Here is a 21660-nt window from a genome sequence, read left to right as displayed (position 1 = left end):
TTATATTTCAATTGCAGTTTTATAGAGGCTATGGCAAGGGCCAGTCCTCCACTGGTAGTTCCTAGGAGCCCTGTGTGGGGTCTCATGCTTGGCCATGTTATGTCAGAGAGTAAGGACACAGCATCTATTCAGGAACACTCCAATCTCACTGTCAAGTCCCATCTCATTTCCACACAGCTTCTTTAGGCCTTACTGCATAAACAATCTGTACACTCTCTTATATGGATGGGTTCAGTAGCAGAGCTGGTAAGGAAGAACCCAAAGCAATCCCTGTTTAATTACACACAGAGTGATTTCTTTTCCTCCTGGCAGCATCTGTAACTAACTTAGCTCTTGAACATGGGGATGAGAGAATGGAGGCTGTTTTTCCCTCCTTGTGTAGATGTAGATATATTTTAAAGATCTTGAGCTATTTTGCCACTCTAGCTGATGGTGCAACATGCACTCTGTGTCTCTGGCAGGAGCACGTAGTCCCTTTCCCTTTGTGTTTCACTAAGGTTGCTGATGCTGTGGGTATGAGGTGGGATGATGAACAAGGGGCACTTTGTTATCTGAACTGCCCAAAACCCACCTCCTGGAACAAGCAAGCCTTCTAACCAGTAAGACCCTTCCCATTCAGCATTACTAGTTAGAGCAAGAGAGCACAAAGGCTGGTGCCCACTAACATTAAAATTTTTAAAACAAGGCCATGGTAGTAGCAATATTAAAAAACCTAGCTTTCTCATGGACACTAGAACACTATAAATAATCTCTCCATTAAAAAATTCAAGTGAAAACTGTGACTGCCCAATTGTGTTAGGTTTTCCTCCCTATCACAGTTACAGCAAAACAGTAGAAATATAACATTGAGCTGTGTGGGCAGATGAGGAGTGCATAAAGCACAGTTACTGTGATTTATGGGGTTCCAGGGGTTCCAGTATTGGTATTCCCCTGTTGCTAAAGGAATAGAGAGACAATGTAAGACAAGAAAACAAAGGAGATTCGCAGCATTTCAGAAAGAGTGTCAATTTTAGGATTTTTTTACCATACCAATGCTACCTTCTCGTCTCTTCTTGCTTTCAGTTCTTGCTGATCTAGCCTGGCAGAGCCTGGGGGGTTTAAAACATATTTTTATCAAACGTGGTGGTCATAGATAATACCAGTGAAGATAAATGGCAAAACTGCTGCTCCATGTGACTTATCTTCCTTAGTTGCCCCAGCAGTCCCCCGCATAGAGCAGCAAAGGTGGAAACAGCAAAGGTGGAAATCCACAAAGGAAAGGGACACTTCGATCTTCTGAGTGGTTTCACGTATTATACTTGGGGTAGAGCTTCAAGAGGTGCCATTTTTCTTAAATAATTTGATTTTTTTTTTAATGTGGCTATTTCCAGAACTTTCCTGTGGCTCTCAAAGCGTCTCTGAAACCTTTTATCTTAGTACATCTCCTCCTCCATCCCGCTTCCATTAGATTAGTTGTAGGAGCCTCAGCAGCCAATTTAGCCACAAAGAGGTGACACAGAGCCTGGGCAATTGTGAAATCAATAGAATGAGAGAGAGAACATGAAGATTTGGCACTAATGTTGAGAGTTTGAGAGAAGTTGTCCCCTCTAAGAAGAATTTCTGAATTGAACAAAGCACCATATCATATTTCTGAGGTTCACAGGTAGGGTGGCTGAGCCTGTGAGGTGCAAGCAAGCACAATTCCTGGTGTTCATGTGTGTACGGAGGGGTGACCACAGGAGGTGACAGGGAAAGGAAATTCCTACTCTATCTGTCTATGCCCCCATCCATAAAGGAAAACTGATATATGGAGAGGACAGTGCTGCCATTGCACTCCTCTCGTATCAGCACAATCACACTTCTCAGGGTGTAATTCTTTGCCTAACAGTATTTGCTGTCTAGACTCTCCCTTACCAGACCTGTCCAGTCCTTCTAAGCTGCAGGGGTGAGGAAAATGGAGCAGTACTGTACAGGATGCACAGGCATAGGATATCCTACTGTCCAGCTCTGGCACCCAGGCACAACCAGTGTGGAATCACTGACAGAGTCCTATGCCTGTGAGCAGAGAGCTGTGTGACCTTCCTTGGACGCAAGGACTGACTGTCACTTTGATTCAGGAACATGTGTTCACCTTTCAGAGTCAGAATTTGTTTTATGCTGGTGAATCATTTGCAAATGAAGTTTTTGCCAACAGTAAGCTCATGGCTCATGACCAACACCAGGACTGTGCTGCACCAGTTTCACTCTCACTGAAATCACTGGGTTGCACTAGCAAACACTGTGGTAATACAGCTGTAAATCAGAATATCTTCCTCCATCCTAGGAAAGATCAAGTCTTTCCCCTCCTACCAAGTTCAGTGAGATTAGTGCAGAGTAAGGCAGGTTGTGAATTCAGAACCAGACAAATTCAATAAATTCTCACAAATTTTCAGGCTTAAAGAATACCTGGATTCATTTAAGACAGACCTCTCAGTGTCTAAATGGCATGAAGCAGAGCAGTAACTCCCATCATTTTCCCAAGGTGTCTCTCCAAGTTTTCCTTGCCACATGTCTTTGAAAGGGTCTAACTGAAATGTGAGAAATTTGAGTATGAATTGCCCAAAAAGATTTTTGAAAATTTTTCAAAACATGAATTCTTTGTAAAGGAATTACCCTCAGAAGGACAGTACCATAATATTTCCAAAACACGGTATTCTCCCTGGTACCATGCTGCCACAGCTATTTTCCTCACTGGGATTTGTCTGATTAAATGGCAGTGCTTCCTGTGGAGGCAGCTGCATCTCAGTCCAAGAGACCACTTACCTCACTCTAAAGCAGGTGTCTAAATCAGGCCAGGTGAATTAAATGCAGAGTGCCCATTCTTCTCCAGGGACTACATCATGCTGCACACCTATACTATGAAATCAGACCTGCCCTTCAATGACTGCTGTGCAGACCAGAGGTATTGCCCATTTTCAGCCATGATCCTGCTACCCTGTGCTTCTTGGAGGTATCTAAGACTAGAAGTAGCCTGAATCAGATGAGAAAAAAATGAAAGAATATCAAAGTGCCTTTACAGATGACAGCCAAACATGTGAAATAAGGGTATGGAAGAAGAAACAGTAATGACTTCCATCAGGAGTTAAAAATCAAGAGGCTTGGGTTAGTTATGTACATGACCTTTAAATTTAGCTGGCAGAATGAGCTATTGGCCAATAATAGGCCAGTTGTTTGGATAATTGAGCTCCTTTGCTCACCATTTCACCTCTGAGTGGCTTATGCTTGCATACACCAAACCGACTGACTTCAGAATTCTCTGGCGTCCCCTTGGCCCAACATCCTTTGAAGGGCTGGGAGCTCTACCTAGCAGCAGGTTACCCTGGGAAAGACACTGGAACAGCATCTGAGTACATCTAGAGAATTAAAACACTCATAAACATTTAAAGTCAGACATGTCTTACATTTGCACACCTGTTTTGTAGACACATACAGCCGACCTAGTCACCCCATGCTAAAGATAGACAAAGTTACATTCAGGGTGCTATCCATCTGGCTTATTTAAGATATATCCCTTAGGATGAGGTAATTTTTACTATAATCTCCATCACCTCTCTTGTTATCTTTTGATTACTGGAGAGACAGATTGGGTGTCTATATTTAGTATCGCAAATCCCAGTCATATCATTAGAAAACTCTTGGAGCATTTAACTGAATCGTGGAGTGGATATATCCATGTCATCAAAGCTATATGTGTACCTAGTCCCCAGGAAATCCTTTTGCAGGTCTAGATCTTGCACCTCAAACATAAGGTAGGTACACATGGCTGTTAGATATATTTCATGTAAACTTAAACTACCCTGGCTATGCCTGGATATAGATTTGAGTAACCTCTGCCTTGTTCTATCCTCCTGTGCCTGATGGCTCTTCCTCCTGGGGTGATGGTGGAGGACCGGTGCCTGGAATAACAGGATTTTTATCAGCAATTACCTCCCTCCACGGTGAGAAGGTGGCAGCAGATCCTGTTCAAATGAAGAGCAGGTCACACCATTTTGTGTTATTTTTACGAAACCCTTGTTTTCTCTCCCTCTTTGCTGGCCTCTCTGCTCTCCTCCATCAGTCAGGCTCATATCTACAATGACTCCCTGAAAAGCTGCCTCCCTCTGGCAAGTGGCAGCACCACTCAGAAACCAGGCTGATAAAACCCCTTGGGAATGATGAGGCTGTTTTGCTTTGCCTCACACCCTGCATCACACTTGCCATGGTGCATCCTGCAGGTGAGGAGCCAGTGGCTTCTGCACACTGAGACAGTGCCAGATGTGACACAATAACCCCTCGGGCTCTGCAGAGCTCAAAGCTGCAGTCCAGGGAGAACTACTGCTACAGCAGCCAGGACTCAAGTATGTGCAGATGTAGCTGTATTAATTACTGTCCTGAATATGTAAATCAGGGCTGGCTGCTTTGCTATAGCATAGACATGGACACACATGCTGTTAAGAATATCCTCTATTTTAATTTCAAATTTTCCTTTCTTGTAACACAAAACCTAAGAGCCCTCTGAGCAACTCTGTACATTTCGTTCTGTAAATTGTTTAAAAGTATATTAAAGCATTAATCTTCTTCCAAGCCCCAGTATGCCAGGTTTCTGACTAGAACACAGCTTAATGGATGACTCATTGCAGATACATTGTATAATGGTGTGATGTTCTGATAGCCAGTGATTTACAGCTGCAATACTTAGCACTGTCCTGCTTTGGAAAATCCTTTTATTGCTTATTTGTGTAACATATGGATACTCGGAATTTAAGAATATTTTCATAGAATAGTGTTCTAATAATCAGAAAAAAAACCCAAAACGTTTAATGGCAGAGCACTAATCAAACTTGAAGCTACTCCTTTAAAATGCTAAGTTTAGAATGTTTGAGAATATACTGTATTGCCTTCAAGCTGAATTTGAATAAATCATGTCTGGCCTCCATGGCAAGCAGGAATCTCTTGGAGGGGGGTCCTTTGCTGCCATGCACTGGTGAGGTTTCCCAGAGGTGAAGAGGAACTAGAATAGTAAGGTCAAATATGTTTATTTCCCTTTAAACAAAGTGTACAGCTGTAGTGAAGGCTCATATAGCTGGCTTGGTTTAAAATCGATAACCTTGACTGGCCTTTTCTCAGCAATTTATTTGAAATGCCAGTCGGGGGCATTTCAATGGACAGAGAGCACAGGAGAAGACACATTTCATTATGCATGCTGAGAGACTTTCCCACACTTGCTTTCCATAGAGCAGGCTCTCTGGGGTTGACAAGGACTGGTGTAAAACACAGACCTCCCAACCTGCCAACCTGAGTTCCTTTACCGAGGAAAGCACTGCAAGAATGAGCACACATGGGAATCCGTACGACTTTACTATGCCAAAAGAGAGTCAGGCCTTTTGCTCTGGCTGAATTACTAGGACAACCTCCTCAAACAATTAGCAGGTTTATTTCATATTACATTTTGTTACTATTGAAAGTGAACTTCTGGGGTTTATGGAGTTCGAGAGTTTTGTCTTGAATTGCCCTGATGAGTAATGATGGTAAATAACGGTGCAGTTTTCTGTCCATAAGCTATTAACCAATAACCAAGGAGAGCCTGAACAGAGAAATGACAAGCACATATGATGAGAGGCTGCTGATGAGATTAGCTGAGGAGAGCACTATGCCAATTACATTATTGTGCAATTGCAGGGTCCTGCATAGGCAGATGGACCTTTGGGACTCTTTTGGCAGGACTGGAACATTAACTATGTTTACAATATGCCAATATATCCTGCAAAACATCACAGACACCGTTTCTAGCTCTTTCTTGTAAAAGGAGAGTAAATTGTTTTATTTCTCCTCTGGGAAATGTTCCAGAATCCTTTTGAAGTGCTTTTGTTGCATACTGCAGCTGTGGTGTTTACAAGAGTTCCATAACTCTCTGCAAGATTTGCAAGTGAGAAGAATATGACTGGCTGTATTCCTATTGACCCCTTTAGCCCCTGAGTAGTTAGGCCACAATTTAAGGTCATTGCAGGTTGTTTTTATGAGGAAGATTGAGATCTTTTTTCTTGGGTGCTGTCCTGCAGATCTGTAAAGAACCTTTCTCATCTTCTGTGTCCATCAATGCAATGCAAACACATGGCCAGAAGCAGCCTCTTTGCTTGCAGGTTGAGTTTCTTTTCTACGTTGCATTCTGCCAAAAAAAATAGTTAATTCTAGGACATCCTTCCAGAAGCACAAAAGGAGCTGCTTTCTCAGGTGGCTACCTGACCCCGAGGGCTGGTAGTTTTTTCCTGATAGTTTTTTCACACTTCCTCTTTCTGTAGCCACCAACTTGTGCAGGACAGTGCTATCTGTTTCCAGACTCTCAAAAAGAGGAGCATTTGTTTATTCCTTTGCTCAGGAGACAGGCACACCAACCGGCGCAGCAGTAATGGGACTGCACTACAAAGGACCTGCTGTTTCGTCTCAGCCTGTGCTGCTCGTGAGTTAAAACCCACTAGCTTCAGTCACCTGCACACCTTCAGACTGAAAAGCTCATGACTTTTAACTCTGCTTCAGAATGTGAAGGTACTGCAATAATCCTTTCCTGGGTTTGACTGTGCTGCTTATTGTACAAGACACGGCAGAACAGAGCCTCTGCCTCAAAGAACTTACAACAAAACTTTTGTCTTCAGCAGAAAACAAACTCCCTACACATGTTTTTATCTCAAAGTTAACAGTCATAAAATTATAGAATCATGGAATGGTTTGGTTGGAAGGGACCTTAAAGATCATCTAGTTCCAACAGCCCTGTTGTGGGCATGGACACCTTCTCTTAGACCAGGCTACTCAGAGCCCCATCCAACGTGGTCTTGAGCACTTCCAGGAGCAAGGAGTCTACAACGTCTCTGGGCAACCTGTTCCAGTGCCTCACCACCCTTATAGTAAAAATATCAGTCTTTATAAATTATAGATACCAGTCTTTATATATTACAGTAAAGATTTATCAATTATAGTAAAGAAAACAATCAGTTATCAAGCAGTAAGCAGGCGGAAGATTTCCTTCTGTATCATCTTGCTGTTTTATTTTACTTGTTTCTGTAAGAATAAACAATATATAAAACTTACTATTTTTGCAATTTTCTCAGTTAAGACTAATGTACACCAAGGTGTTGGTTACATTTGTCATATTTTATTTGTACCAATCCAATTCTTATCAGTAAAAGGGTCATCTCTTTTTCTTGCTCTGACCTTAGAAAAACAGTTTCTTTATAGTAGGAAAATACTTCCATTGCATCACTTAGCCCCAGCTGAAACAGGCTGCATTTGTTAGCTCATGCAAAGCAAAGACTGATTCTTTTTTCCCTTTGAATAATATGAATTTAACATAATTTATCTTAATGCACTGTTGTGCTTAAACTCCTTATAATAACTTTTGCAGATAAATTCTCAAATTAATGTGATGTGTATCAAAGTACTTGTCACACCAGTCCTTTATTCTTTGCCAAGGGTTTTCTTACTTCTTTAACTTATTACATCAGAAGTGATTACATTCCTCAAGAGTCATGTGTTGTCTGCATGTCCATTGCTCCAAAAGGATAAGTAAAAGATTTCATTTTTAAAGCCAAAAGTCATAGTTCAGATGGGGGGTACACGGAAGAAAGAAATGTTGGGAAATGAAGCAAAGGGAGCTCAGCTCTGCAGCTGTCAGGGAATGTGTTTCTATGTGTGCATTTCTTTGAGCTACAGATAAAAGTTCCAGCAAAGACTGACTTGATTCTTGTGGAAGGCAAGTTCAGTCAGTGTCTGCTCAGAGGGTTGGTGAGCAGTGCATACAGCTGGCAAAGAGAAGCAAGGATCATCCACAGTAACCTTCCTTTCAGTTGAAACAGGGAAAGCATTAAGTCAAAATGACAGATTTGAGAAGTACCATGGATTTTATTGCAGAACTCACCATCTGTGCTCAGCTCCCCTCCACCTGCCAAGCTGAAGGCAAAGTTGTTCCTAGAGCCCAGGTGACTGGATGGAACACTGGGACAATTTGGCCCTGGCAGGAGCGGGACCAGCCTGTGTGCGACATGCAGGCACCCTGAGTCACTCGCACTGAAGCCACCAGGAAAATGATGCCTTGAGCCCTCAGGTGGCCCCCCTGACCTGCAGCTCCTCCTGCAAGGGACAGGAGACCTCCACAAGGGACATGTTGCTGGACCAGCCCAAATCTCAGACACAGAAAACTTCTGTGATGGTTCAGGAAGTTGCTTACATTTTAGAGGCCAGGGTGGCTGGCTGATGCCAGGGAGGGTGTCACCTGAATCTCTGTGCAGACTGAGAAAACTTCCTGTCAGGCAAGGCAGTCCTTGCAGGCATGGGTGATCCATAAGGGGAGAAGGGAGAAAGGTAAGCTATCAGCTAGGAGGCTGCACTGAGCATGGGCAAGGGAACAAGGAAGGAAACATATTGACCCAGACCTGTGGAAAACAGTCCATGATATAAGAGCCTTAATGAATACTTTTGCCTACAGAAGAAGGAGCAAATATATCTTCCCTTTTCACTTGTTTTGGTGGTTGTGGTGGTGGTTGGTTGGGTTGGGTTCAGTATACAACCCTTTTTGGACACATTTTTAAGAACTGTTCAGGTACAGTGTGGAAGAAAGAACAGTCTGTTCTGTCTTATGTGGTGAGCAGAAAAAATGAATTACCAGAAAATAAAAATCAGTTCTTTGCACTAATCTTGTCAGAATCCTATATCCTAACCTATCAATAAACCTATATTTTCATGAACACCAAGCTGCATTGTAAATATTGAAACAGAGTTAATACACATGTTCAGGCAACTGGGAATGTTTTTCAGCAGCTGAAGTTGGTGGACTGGATGGCTAAGAAGCTTTTCTGATCCAGAGGGGCGGCCCAGACAGATGCAGAACATGCAGTCCCCTGTCTGCTGAACTGCTGAAATGTCTCTTGCAAGAGACAAGTGAATCCCAATAACATCTTGTGGAGCCTAGGTAGTCAGCTTGAAAAACATCTTCAGAAGTTAAGGGAAAGGAGTATTTACCTTTGGCCACAGATGATGACTGTTAGTTTGCCATCACTGCTGTGACCTCAGGTTTCCAGGTAGCATGTGGCGCTCCTCAGAAGCAGTGGGTCTGTGTCAGCACAGCAATGCCTGCCCACTCCTCCTGGCCCTCCTGGGTGGTGGTGGCAAGGAAGTCCAAGTAGAGGACCTCACTGCCCCTCCCTAAGAAAGCAAATGGACATGAGAACCATTCAGAAGAGCAGCAGCACTATCCCTCACCAGCTGGCACTCCAGTAGTGGACACAACATGCTTCCGTCCAGCATCTGCCCACTGCTTCCCAGCAATTTGAAGACACAATCCCTTGTCAAGGTCTAAGTCTGCAACCTCGTCTGAACCGTGCGTGGCAACCACTTCACCAGCTCCATTTAGCTCCACGTGTCAGTTCGTTAGTTCATAAAAATAGAGCAAAGCTCTCACCTCACAAAGCAGCAAAGACAGTACCCCTGGTACCCTACAAAAAGAATCTCTGCTGACACCAAAACTTGCACTTTCCAAAGGAATTATTTCAGAGCTGGGGGCTGTTTAAAGCATAAATGACTCTGGCTTAGAAGACAGACCTGAAAAAAAACTTTTCTAAGTTTGGTCAAAAGGAAATCACCCAAATTGGAGCTCGATCTTATAGTCTTTTTCACAGCCCTCCTTTGACCTCTTGAACAAGTTGTTTGTTTCAGTTCTAAAGAAACCATCAGATTACTGACTTTTGAAGGAATTTTTTTATTTTTTGGTACCTTTTGGAGTGCTGTTATCATAATTCTCTTCTACATTGTGAGGGTCTTCCTTTAATTCATCTTTTATAAAAGTTAAAAATCCCTCTCACTGGTGGGTGCTGAAAAAAAAGCCCCGAAAAACAGAAAGACCTGGGAATTTTTGTTCCCCTTTGCTTTTTTATAGCATACTAGTAACATTTGTCATTGCCTACTTAAATGCAAAATGCTGGTCAAGTGTGTGACTTTCTCTCATTTATCTGACAGGTAAGCTGCAAGGTGCTGCAATTCTTTCATCAGTACATGCTGGGCTGCAACTACTTCTGGATGCTCTGCGAAGGCATTTATCTTCACACGCTGATCGTGGTGGCAGTGTTTGCTGAGGAACAGCGTTTGCACTGGTATTACCTCTTGGGCTGGGGTATGTATGTCACCATTTGTAGCAAGAGGGTCAATACTTTCAGATCTTTAAATTCTTCTATCACTTACAGTTTATATCTTCTAGTTTATATCACTAGATCACAGCTTAAGATTGAGTTATTGGATCCTAAATTTGACTGCATATAGTTGCACAGGCTTAGAGACTTACAAAAAACAGAAAGAAGTGTGTTTTTTATTTGCTGCATCTTGGGATTTGCAGAAAGAAATGCTTATGTTCTATTAAGAAAAGCCATGGGAGAAAATATGTTTCTATTCAAATATATCTCTTGTCTAAAAAAAAGTTGTTTCTTTTTGTCACTTATATGCAAAAACAGGGATGTGTGACAGTTCCTAGAAAGTAAAATTTTCCTAGAATCAAGAGGAAGGATCAATATCTATGTCTCACAAAGTGAAGCAAACACAGCATACAAAAAGAGGAACCACAATTTCTCTGGAAGTGAATGCAGTATCATATATATTTTAGAATATGTTGTTTTAGAGGAAAAAATTTGATTTTGCCTACTGCATAAATAGTGGCTTTGCTGTCAGGACTGTTTTTGTCCAACAAGAGACAAGAGATCTCTAAAGCATTTCAGAGAAACATACAGGTGTCAAAAAGCAAATCTCAATGATGTTCTACGAGAGTGGTTACAAATTTGTGCACAATGGATACAAACTGCATGTGGTCACATGCATATTGCCCAAGGAACGATGACTAGGTCTGGTTCTTCATCTCCAGATATGCAAACTCTTCTTTTTTCACTAAGGGGCCCCTTGCCTTTTTAATGGGTAGCAGCAGCAGATATTTTTCCTTTGGACTGTCTGGTCCAATAGAAGACCATATAAATATAACCAGTATATTACAATGAAGTTTCTTTTACATTTAAATCACTACTGTAAATCCAGTCCACATCAGTGTTGACAGAAAATCAATATCAAGAGCTTTTTTCCAATTTGGCAACCATGAATCTCTGGCCTCATTCCAATTTCTGGTAAGGCAGTTCCCATGTCTTGAAACCACTGGTGCAGCAAAGCAGCAAATGATGGACCTTTATCCATTGGCCCACTGCACATAGGGATGTTCTTGCAATCCCTGTCTGAAGCAGATACAATTTATTCTATATTTGCCATCCTTTTTGGTGAAGTTGTACTTTTTCAAGATTATTTCATTTACAGCAGGAAAACAGAAACATAGCCCTATTGCTTAAACCAAGAAAAATTAGGAATTTTTAGATTAGATTAACAGATAATCAGATAATTAAGTAATTAGATGAGAGGAAAATTACCCAATTCTACATGTTCTGAAAAAACTTAAAACACTATCTTCAAACACAAATTAAGCATCCAATAGTTGATCCTAAATAGGCAGTAACAGCAAAGTTATCCCCTATTTGGATTTTCATTTTAAAGTCTGGTAATTTATTTTTCTTTTCTGATACAAGGCTTAGTGCTCTCTGGATACCTACATTAGATACCAAGAAAATTAGCATGATTTTCTAGTTTATATAGATTGTAGTGCCAGACAGCCGTCTCCAGGCATGTAAGAATTTGTCTTTGGCTGGTTTTGCTGGGGTTCTTGGGGTTTTTTAATGACAACACCAGCATGCACTCTTTTTTCTAATGAGAATGGCATCTTTTCTAAGAAGAGGGGCACCTGTCATGCTTTTGGAATTAAAAGTATGTAGAACATTATCAGCTCTTAAATGAAGACAACCTTCCTGAAGAATTCTAAATCAAGTTAAAGTTTCTAGACTTCGTCAATCCAAATAGCTGAGTCCTCTTGGAGAGAGGAACTGTGTTATCACAAAAATCTCATTGCTCAGAATATTTGAATATAAAAAGTCTCATAGGGCTCTGAAACAGTAGCCTGATATGAAGAGTCATTTTAAACATTTGCTTCCAGACAAAGCTTTTTCCATTTCATGTCTTGCAGAACAAGGCTTCCCAAAATAGTGTCACTCCATATCCAATTTGCAAGAGGAATATGGTCATAGACATTTTTTTTCCTCGTGACATTCAATTTAGGCAGTGCAATTTAATGCAACTCTGGCATCCAGCCTGCAATGAAAGCAGTAGTAGTGCTGAGAATGACACCAGCAGCGTGATGGGTAATTCAGTGAAGTTACCTGATAAGACACACATCCGTATCTGCAGCACTGCCCAAAAAATGAAGAGGGTAGTGGCTATGGTAATAGGGCCTTGATATCTTGAGAAGGAAAAAGTTATTTTAAATGAGCATAACTCTTGACAATGGTGTCTGCAGCCTTTTTAATGAAACCATGTGAATACTTCCACAAAAAAAAAGGTAATGGTTAGCACCTCCTAACTATAGTAGAAATATTATTAATAGCAAAATGGTCTAGTTAGGACTATCTGGTGACCCCTTAAGTCAGCATGAATCAGTGTAATTCCACTGATTCCAGAAGGAGTAGTAACACAATCTAACTTTAAACATCCAGCTATGTTAATCAGTGGAGAGAGATATGCTTCTCCAAAGTGCAAGACAAAGGAACCAGGGCAGTCTGTGCTCTGAATTACAATTCAAGAGATAAAGGCAAACGTACAAGATAGAGTTATTCATTATTCATTGCTATTGCTAATCCCTATGCAAGAAGATCTGGCTTATTTTATTTGGAAAAATCACTAATGATAATTGTAAAATAGCTTTATTAAAAAAAATAAAATCTGAGCAAATATAAAAACATCTACAAAAGGTTTGAGGTGACTGAATGGAATCTGACATGGGCAGATGTATTTCAAGGCTGATGCCATCAGTTGACCCCTTCTCTGGGAACTGCTGCTGGGGATGTCATTTCTTGTTTGTTATTATTTCACCAGGTCAGGAAATCACCATCAGTCAGGACAATAAAACAGTATCAACTGTGTGCAACAATATAGTCTGTTCTGGCTGCTTCAGGCAGCTTCACCCACATAAAAGTGAAAAGGGAGAATCATTAATTTGGACAGTGCTGGAGCTGAGTGCCTTCCAAGTTGTACTGGGAATACTGACCTAGTTGCTAGTTTATGCTGTAAAGGACCTGGCATGACCTAAAGGGATATGTTATATCTGCTCCTGGGACAGCTGGGGTAACACTGCCCTGCGTTATTCACTGCTCACCATGTGTAGCTGGGACTCTGTAGTGACACCTGTCACCATGACCACACAGTCCTTGATGCTCCACTTCTCAGTAACTCTTTGCCTTTTGGCCCTTTACAAGAGAAGAGCAACATTTAGCCCTAGAAGAGTCCATCCAGCCTGCAGCTGGAAATCTGAGCCATACAGAGTCATGAGCTTCTTAGCCTGTAACTGGCTAATGAAGACTTTCCATTGCATTCTTGGGATTTGCTTTGGGTTTGTTGAGCCAAATATCCTAGGCTAATGCATTTAACAGAAGAAAAAAGCTCTTTTTGCACCATGTGGCATGCTCTACTTGCAATACTTCAGGCCACAGTTTTCAGCTGAAGCATTTTTGCTGTATCAGAAAGGCCCCTTAAAAATTGCATTTCAATCTTTTAACAAAACTGACCCAGACTTGCTCCATTTCCCCATCAAAACTATGTTTTCAAGCTGTCAACCCCATCGGCTCACCCTGAGGTCATAAGCTCCTTTCTTTTTTATTCTGAGCTTTTTTTTTGTTTTGCTGTGCATCATCAACCAAAAAACGCATTCTTCAGACAGAGGCCAAGTCATCATTTTCTAAAAACATATAAAGGAGAAGGCAATCCAGTTTGTTCTCCCACAGCTGCATTGTCCTCCCAAGGTAAACTGCTACAAGAACTTTTTTTTTTTGGCAGTAGAGTAAGTAGCTATTGCTTAAAGATACCTGGAGACATAAGAGTGCCCTATTTATGTATTTTTGGACCTTATTCTCACTCCCCACAATGTGACTAAGGATCATCCATCTCTTCTAAACATTTTTATAAAATCACTGACATGAAAAAAACAGGAGCTGTGTTCTTCCCTCTGTGATTAATCATGGTATTGACAGGATATTTTCACACGTTTTCATTTACAATTATAGAATATCCAAAGCTCAGTAGAAAGGTCCATGGTTTAGAGGGAACAGGCAGCAGTAGCACCAAAGGTGTGCACCAAGCTCTCTGCACAGGACAGACAAGGCAGTAGATCATGTCCAGCTCTCTGTATGTGCAAGGCAGTACAAACTGGGGTCAGCACTGCGGTGCAGGCTCCCCAGTTCCAGGTTTCTAACCTGTCAGAGAGGGACATGGCAGTTAAGCAAGCTGAAGGGAAATGAACAGGAGTGGACCAGACTGTCACTCTCAGTGTCAGGCTGGAAATAAGAACTTGAGCTTTCCACTTTGTTAAGCATGGCATGTTGCCAAGCCCAGTGCAAATTTACTCCCATCAGCTCCCTGTCAAAGCCTCCTCTGAGGTGTCACAAATAAGTCAGGATGTGTGAATTTATGGTATTCACAGCTCCTCTCCCTGCAGAGATAAAGCTGCATGGAGTGGGCTTGGCTGCACAAAGGCTGGGAACCTACAGGAGATATCACAAATCTCCATCCCCCAAAAACCTCCTGGTTCCAAACACTTTCTCATGCCATTGGCTCCAAAAGAGAAACTCCTCACTCTGTTTTTTATTGCTCCATAATCTGGCATGCAAGTCAGTGTACCTCTCTCTTGCTCAACAGTTATTTACATGATTTTAACAAGTGTCCCCGGTTTCCTGAGGGAATACTGCTCTGAGAACAGAATGATCTCTACAGCCTTCCCACACTGCCTGCTCACACCCTTCCCTACACAAGCCACAGCAATGCAGGGGAGCCTGGCAGCAGCTTTGAGACATTCAAGGAGAGCATGGTCTGTGGGCTTTTCTTCTCCTTTTGGCCTGCCTTGAGTGTTAATCCCTTTTGCATCTCACCACTGAGGTGCTGCCATGGTCTGAGTGTGATGGACTAACAGTTCTTCCCTGAAACATGTGATTTCACATCCATATGTTTTGTGAACAAGAGACTTTTTAGTGTGTGAGACACATGAAATTCAAGCTAAACAAACACCAAGACTGATCTATAACTTTAATCATTTCAGGGTTCCCTTTAGTGCCAGCATCCATTCATGCAGTTGCAAGAGCCAGATACTTCAATGATAAGTGAGTAGCATGTCTGTTTTTGAAGGAACTTAGCATTATTTAACTGTGCAGAAAATTTTATTCAAGTCAATAATAAATGCTAATGTTGTATTTCTCCTCCAGCTGCTGGATGAGTGTAGACACATACTTGCTTTATATTGTTCATGGACCTGTAATGGCAGCTTTATTGGTAAGAATATTATTTGCTATCAGCAGTATAATAATTATTTTAGAAGTGATGCTAACCTGAACAAAATAGAAGCTTCTGTACTATAAGTATTTTGGTCAAAACTCAGAAGAAACTAGAGGTTTTCTCTCTTCAGTCTTACAAAGGACAGGCTCACAACACTTTATTCCAGTGAGACTTATTTGGGACTGAATACACTGCATTTATGTGACATCAATTATTTAGCTGTGTCTTAGCTGTGGCTCAGCATAAGTTTTGCCGGTCACTGACCTGGTATGTCCAAAGGCAGGGAGCTAAAAGAGTCCAGGGGAAGAACTGGACTGGGCTGTCTGAGTAGGAGGACAAGATTCAAAATGCAGCTTGGCAATGTGCACACGTATAACATCTGGTATGCCAGTCGTGCAGTTTGGCGTGGTAACCCTGACCTTCCTGAAAGGTGCAGAAAGGGTTTTAGTCAACCCAAGCCCCAAGCTCATCTCAGTGTGTCATCCAAGATGCACTTTCAGCTTTTGATCTGCCTCTTACTTGCAAACAACTGTGTGGACATATCTGCAATTATTCCCTCAGAAATCAAAGAGTAGCGCAGTGAGTAGTGGGAACGCCTTTGAATAAACGACCTGCCATCTAATAGTTTAAAAAAACAAAAACCTTTCCACCCTTTCTGGAGCAGCAGTCTAACATTAGCTATGTGAAGCATCCTTCCCTGCCATATAGGTTGTTTGTTGGTCCCATAGAAGCACATTTATTGTGGGTTTTTTGGTTCAATCTTGATTGTATCTCCTATTGTAATGCCAATTACCATCTGAGAGAGGCCATTTAGCCTTTATTTTTGTCATTGTGATCCCATATTTGCCACAAAGAAAAAAGAAGCAACTGTTTTTTAATGGAAAAAGAGCAATCTTTAGCTGTTTTCAAAGTAAGACATTATAATTTCTGTATCGTATTTATGTCATTTCCAGTCATCTTTCTTGTGAAGATGTCAATGTCTACAGAAAGTCCTGCTTGATTTGCTACAAAAATCCCATAGTGACAGTTTGATTCAGAAGAGTTGAGGATTTTTAGCTTTTTTAAGTCTTTCTTTGAGTTTTCACAGTTACTTTTAGAAAATCTAGAAGTGGAGGTTAAACAGAGTGAGTGAAGTCAGAATTGGAGGGAGAATAAGGTTTACATTTAATGCTGAATGGGACCTCAGAAGTAATTTATTACTCCTCTTTTCCAGTAGAGCACAAATGTAAAACAGTTGAAAGGTCTCCCAGTGTAGTTTAGAAGTGGTAAAATGCTTTACCAGAGCTTTCTGATTCACCGTTCTGAAAAAATCAGCTGAAATTTCTGGTACATAGATGTGATTTGAGCTCTTGAAATATCTATGGAAGTTATACAACTTACATACTTATTTCAAAAAATTAGCAGGAAAAAGAAAGTCTGTTAAAGCTCCAAAGCTCCAAGCCTGATTTTACTGTAGCAGACTAGAAAAGAGTGATCTGGGTACACTGGAGACGGAGGAGGTCTGTGATGTCAGGGATGTCCACAGGGTAACCACTGAGCTCATCATCAGCCTGGGTCTGCCCTCCCTCTTCCTGCAGGTTCTCAGCATATCCCACAAGGAGCTCTCTGTGAAGCCACAGCCAAGGGCAGGTTACTTGATTCTGGGATCAGATTTCCAGAAATAATTGAGGAGAGAAGGTGCTGAACTACTTAGCATCACTGATCATAAGGGTCAGGGGCAAAATTTTCTGGTGTCTGGAGTTTCTGCCCTGGGACAGCGACTGTTACCTGTTCCCTGTGGGTAGAGTACCACGGGGTCCCTGCAGTCTGGTGGAGGCGAGGAGTGGCCTAGGTTTTCCTCAAGAGCAACCTTACACACCTGATCACACACAAGCCTGAAGCATTAGTCCATGGAGCAGATTCCTTGGGGAAATTGTGTGCTCCCATAGGTCCCACATGCCCAGGGGACATGCCAGGGTTTGTCTCACCTGGCAAGATAGCTTGGCAACTGTCAGACTCAGCACAAAGACATGGTTATTTCTAGGGGACAATTCGTCCACCCCGTATAAACTTCAGACATAAAAATAATATTAAATGTTCCCTGGAAACCCTAAATTTGCCCACATCAGTGTCAAAAGAGACAGTTCATCCTAGAACTGACCCCTGCCCACCTGAAACACCCATGCAGACTCCAAAGCATGTAGAGTATGGCAGCTGGTGAGGGGTGAGTAGCTCTGACTGAGGAAGCTGTGACCGATCCGGAGAGACGGTCCCATGGAGGATCGTCTTCCCGAGGCCTGGTGTCTTCCCTCAGCTGCTGGCAGGAGGGCCCGTGCAGAGCCTGTCAGCTCTTTAGTGATTGTCAGCTCGTGATTTCAGCTCAGCTCTGCAGGGCACCTCCAGGGCAGAGCAGGGAGAGAGACGAGAGGCTCGTGTGGCTGTTCCACATGAGGCAGCTTTATTGGTCCGTACTCCGGCTGAGGGGAACCAGGGATGAGCAACTCTCTGCCCTCGCAGGGGCAGGGGGCTGGCTTTATAGGGATACAGGGGGTGGGTATCAGAAGGTAAGGGCCAATGGGTTACAGAGGATCTGCACAGGGTTTCCCAGAGGATTCTGGGTTTGTCTTCTCGCCGTAACTGAAGAGTAGCTCCCTTTCCAGGGGAGATCTGCTGGGAGGTGTAGGCACTCTCCTTATCTCAGCAGATGCCCCTCCAGGGCAGGGGCTGGGCATACCCCACAGTAAAGAGCTGCTTCACTTATCTTTTCTGAAAATAGTCAAGATACTTTCCAAGACCTGACTGCCCAGGAGCTGCCCATTATGAGATACAATAAAGCTAGAAAGCTACACTTTACTGCCATTGATGTGCTCCGTATTTGTATTTTGAAAGTCTGTTTAATTTGAATGCTTTCACCTACAATAGCTTTGGTTTTGCAGGTCAATTTTTTCTTTTTGCTTAACATTGTCCGAGTTTTGGTGACAAAGCTGAGAGATACCCACCGTGCTGAGTCCAACATGTATATGAAAGCTGTCAGAGCCACTTTAATCCTGGTGCCCTTACTAGGAATTCAGTTTGTTATTATTCCCTGGAGACCAGAAAACCGACTTGCTGGAGAAATATACGATTACATCATGCATATATTAATGCATTACCAGGTATGTTAAATAGTAACAGCTTCAGAGAAGTTGAATTGTTTGATGTTAAGCTAATTTGCTCAAAGATACTGTTGCCAGGGGTTTTGCCCTGAAACTGAAAAAAGCTGGGTTTTCAGTTCTTTTCCAACCATTTCACACTATTTGATTATCTGCATTTACACAAGCAGCACCACTGTGTAAAGAACAGAGACAAGATAGGGGAAACATGTAATTATCAGTTTATGCTATTTCTAAACTATGGAGAGAAAAATGAGTTCACAGAGGGCTTTTATGTTCCAACACAATTTCTGTTGACATGCTCAAATTGACTGAAACTAGTGCTGTGACCTTAATATTAAAATTAGCAGTGTTCACAAACTGTTTTACAGAGAGAATGCCAACACACAAACGAAAAAACAGAGACAACTAAGCTTCATTTAGGAGTTAGAATTCCATTATTAGGCAGTTTAAATTACAAGACTAACATTTTGATTTCAAAAATGCTTTTACATCATTCAGTAAGTCTAGTTTATTTTCTTTTGAAACAAAACAAGCCGAACCTAAATAACTTTAAATGCTGGGTTATCTGGTTTACTGACTGGAATATATCCAGTCCTAAGTTTTACAATGCATTTGTGAATAGTGGTCAACACAAGTGAATAAGGTAACCTACTTCTTGCTTCCTTTCATATGGAAGCTAAGTGAAGAAATCATTTTAATGCCATAATAAGAAGAGAGCTTAAAAAATCGGTAGTGCTTTTTCCTTAAATGAAGTTATAAACAAGGCTACCAAAATCTATGTATTCTGTCAGATTATATATCCTGCTTATCACCCTTACCCCTTCATAACTGCAGTTGTTCTTGCTGCTTCATGGATAGAATAACTGAACTTACAGGTCTGCTTTTGAAGTGTATGCCATCTTATATTACAGTTCTGCTTAAAAGGAATGAGAGCCTTGTTTCTTCTATTGTTGCCTGTATTGTAACTTTTTCATTCACAAGAGCTATAAAGGAATATCTCCAAATTAGCTTTTAGGAGACAAGTTATTTGCTTACAGTTTTAGTAAGTTAGGATAAGACACACTGTTACAATAACCAATTTACTATTAAAATACCTTTTAAATCCTGTGCAGCTGTTTCAGAATTGCAAAACCAATTATAATTTTCTCAATTAAAAATTCTAATTGTGATCAGTATGGAATAGAAAATCACCAAACTGAGGTTAAAATGGAGTCTGTACTGATGAAGGGGGCTGGGTGAGGGAGGGATCCAAGGCAGGAAAGTTTCATCCCTGATGGGTTCCTTCTGCTCTCACAGAAGAGCTCTTGACAACTCTGCAGTATAATCTTGGTGTGCTTCCTGCTAAAATTTGGTCTTTTGGACGGACTGTGCAGTTGTCCTGCTGGCTGCAGCCGACTGCAATCCTCCCTTTTCCACTTGGAGTGGATTTTTAATTGAAACCTAAAATAAACATTCTTAATCCTTTCCCAAAGATTTCTTGTAGGCATATTTAAGACTGCCAGCCATACAATCACTCCTCTGGTGCTCATTTTCTTCTAGGGCTAGTTCTGTAATTAGCAGATACTCTACTCGTTTGTTTAATGTCTGTGTTTCCCTCTAGTTATTGCACTCCTGTGACCCACAGCACAGCCAGCCTATGCAGACACCAGCAAGAGTCTGTGGGGTTTTGCAGCTCAGGGCATGTCAGTTGTATACAAGCAGGCATCGTGGGAACAATTACCAATCTTTTTTTGGTGGAAAATGTAATAAATTCTTCATTTCTGCACTGCTTAAATGAGTAATTTTTATGCCTTTTCTAGAACAGAGACAGGTTCTCACAGTACATCACTGCTTTAAGTGAATGTGAAGGATTGGTACATTAATTGTATAGTTCTTGTACATAGAAATAGTGCAAACAAGCAATGCATTCTATTGTAAAACTCAGAGGATTGAAGATAAAGAATCTGTTCCCAAAAGAAATCATGTAATGGTATTTCTTTCAGAGAATGGTTTTCCCAGTTGAAAAACAACATGTCAGTATTTTATTTTATTTATCAACAAGCTAGGTTTCCTCTGCTGCAGTCACTTTTGAATAACAGCAGAAGTCTGGTTTTGACCTGTCCCACTCTTTTTGTGATGGTATCATCAATGTTCACCATTTTAAGTGGAAGTGGTTTTTCAAATATGCCTGTAAGAACACTGTATGTCTACTGCATGTATATTTCACACAATACACCAGATTCTTCTTAACAGATCTGAAGAAAAGATACGTAAATGATAAAAAAAATGGAAGGCTGGATTTTGTGCTGCAAATGGGAATGCATATACTTTTCCAGCCCACCTAGCCAACTTCCCATTAATCCTCTAAATGAAGAGGTTCATATCTCTTCTCACCACCACCAATATCAGCTCTTTAGTCTCCAGAAGGTTGAAATGAAAAGTACACCAAGCAAAAGAAAGACATTTCAACCCTTATGTTGTGGTTTAACCCCAGCTGGTGACTCAGCCCCACAGAGCCACTTGCGCACTCCCCACAGTGGGATGAAGAAGAGAATTGGAAGGGTAAAATTGGGAAAACTCATGGGCTGAGATAAAGACAGTTCAGTAGATAAAGCAAAAGCCACATACACAAGAAAAGCAAAATACATAATCCATTCACACCTTCTCGTGGCCAGGCAGGTGTTCAGCTATCCTCCGGGAAGTAGGGCTCCATCATACATAAAAATTACCTGTGACTGAAAAAGCCAGTGCTCCAAACAGCCCCCTTTTTCTTCTTCTCCCACTTTATATGCTGATCATGGTGCCATATGATCTGGGATATTCCTTGGATCAGCTGGGTTCAGCTATCCTGGCTGTGTTCCCTCCCAGCTCCTTGTGCGCTCCCTGCCCGCTCATGGTGGGGTGAGATGAAAAGCAGCAAAGGCCATGATTTTTGGAAGCCCTGCTCAGCCACAGCTAAAACATCCCTGCATTATCAACACTGTTTCCAGCCCACATCCAAATGAGAGCCTCATACTAGCCACTATGAAGAAAATTAACTCTACTCTATACAAAACCAGCACACCTTAATTGGAAAGACATGCATAGATTGGGATGCTGTAGGCGCATTGCT

General features: G+C 41.6%; 1 protein-coding gene across 1 annotated transcript in view; it reads left to right on the top strand.

Annotated features, from left to right (window-relative positions):
- Positions 1-21660, top strand: part of CALCR (calcitonin receptor) — a 157684-nt gene that overhangs the window by 121276 nt on the left and 14748 nt on the right. Inside the window, exons 8-11 of the mRNA XM_069006840.1 lie at positions 10000-10153; positions 15203-15263; positions 15366-15432; positions 18351-18569. Coding sequence (XP_068862941.1) covers positions 10000-10153; positions 15203-15263; positions 15366-15432; positions 18351-18569 — 501 coding nt within the window. The remainder of the gene's footprint in view (positions 1-9999; positions 10154-15202; positions 15264-15365; positions 15433-18350; positions 18570-21660) is intronic.

Source organism: Aphelocoma coerulescens, chromosome 2 (genome assembly GCF_041296385.1).
Source record: "Aphelocoma coerulescens isolate FSJ_1873_10779 chromosome 2, UR_Acoe_1.0, whole genome shotgun sequence".
Classification (NCBI taxonomy): Eukaryota; Metazoa; Chordata; class Aves; order Passeriformes; family Corvidae; genus Aphelocoma; species Aphelocoma coerulescens.
The sequence above is the reverse complement of the archived record's forward strand: the minus strand, read 5'-3'. Positions and strand labels throughout refer to the sequence as shown.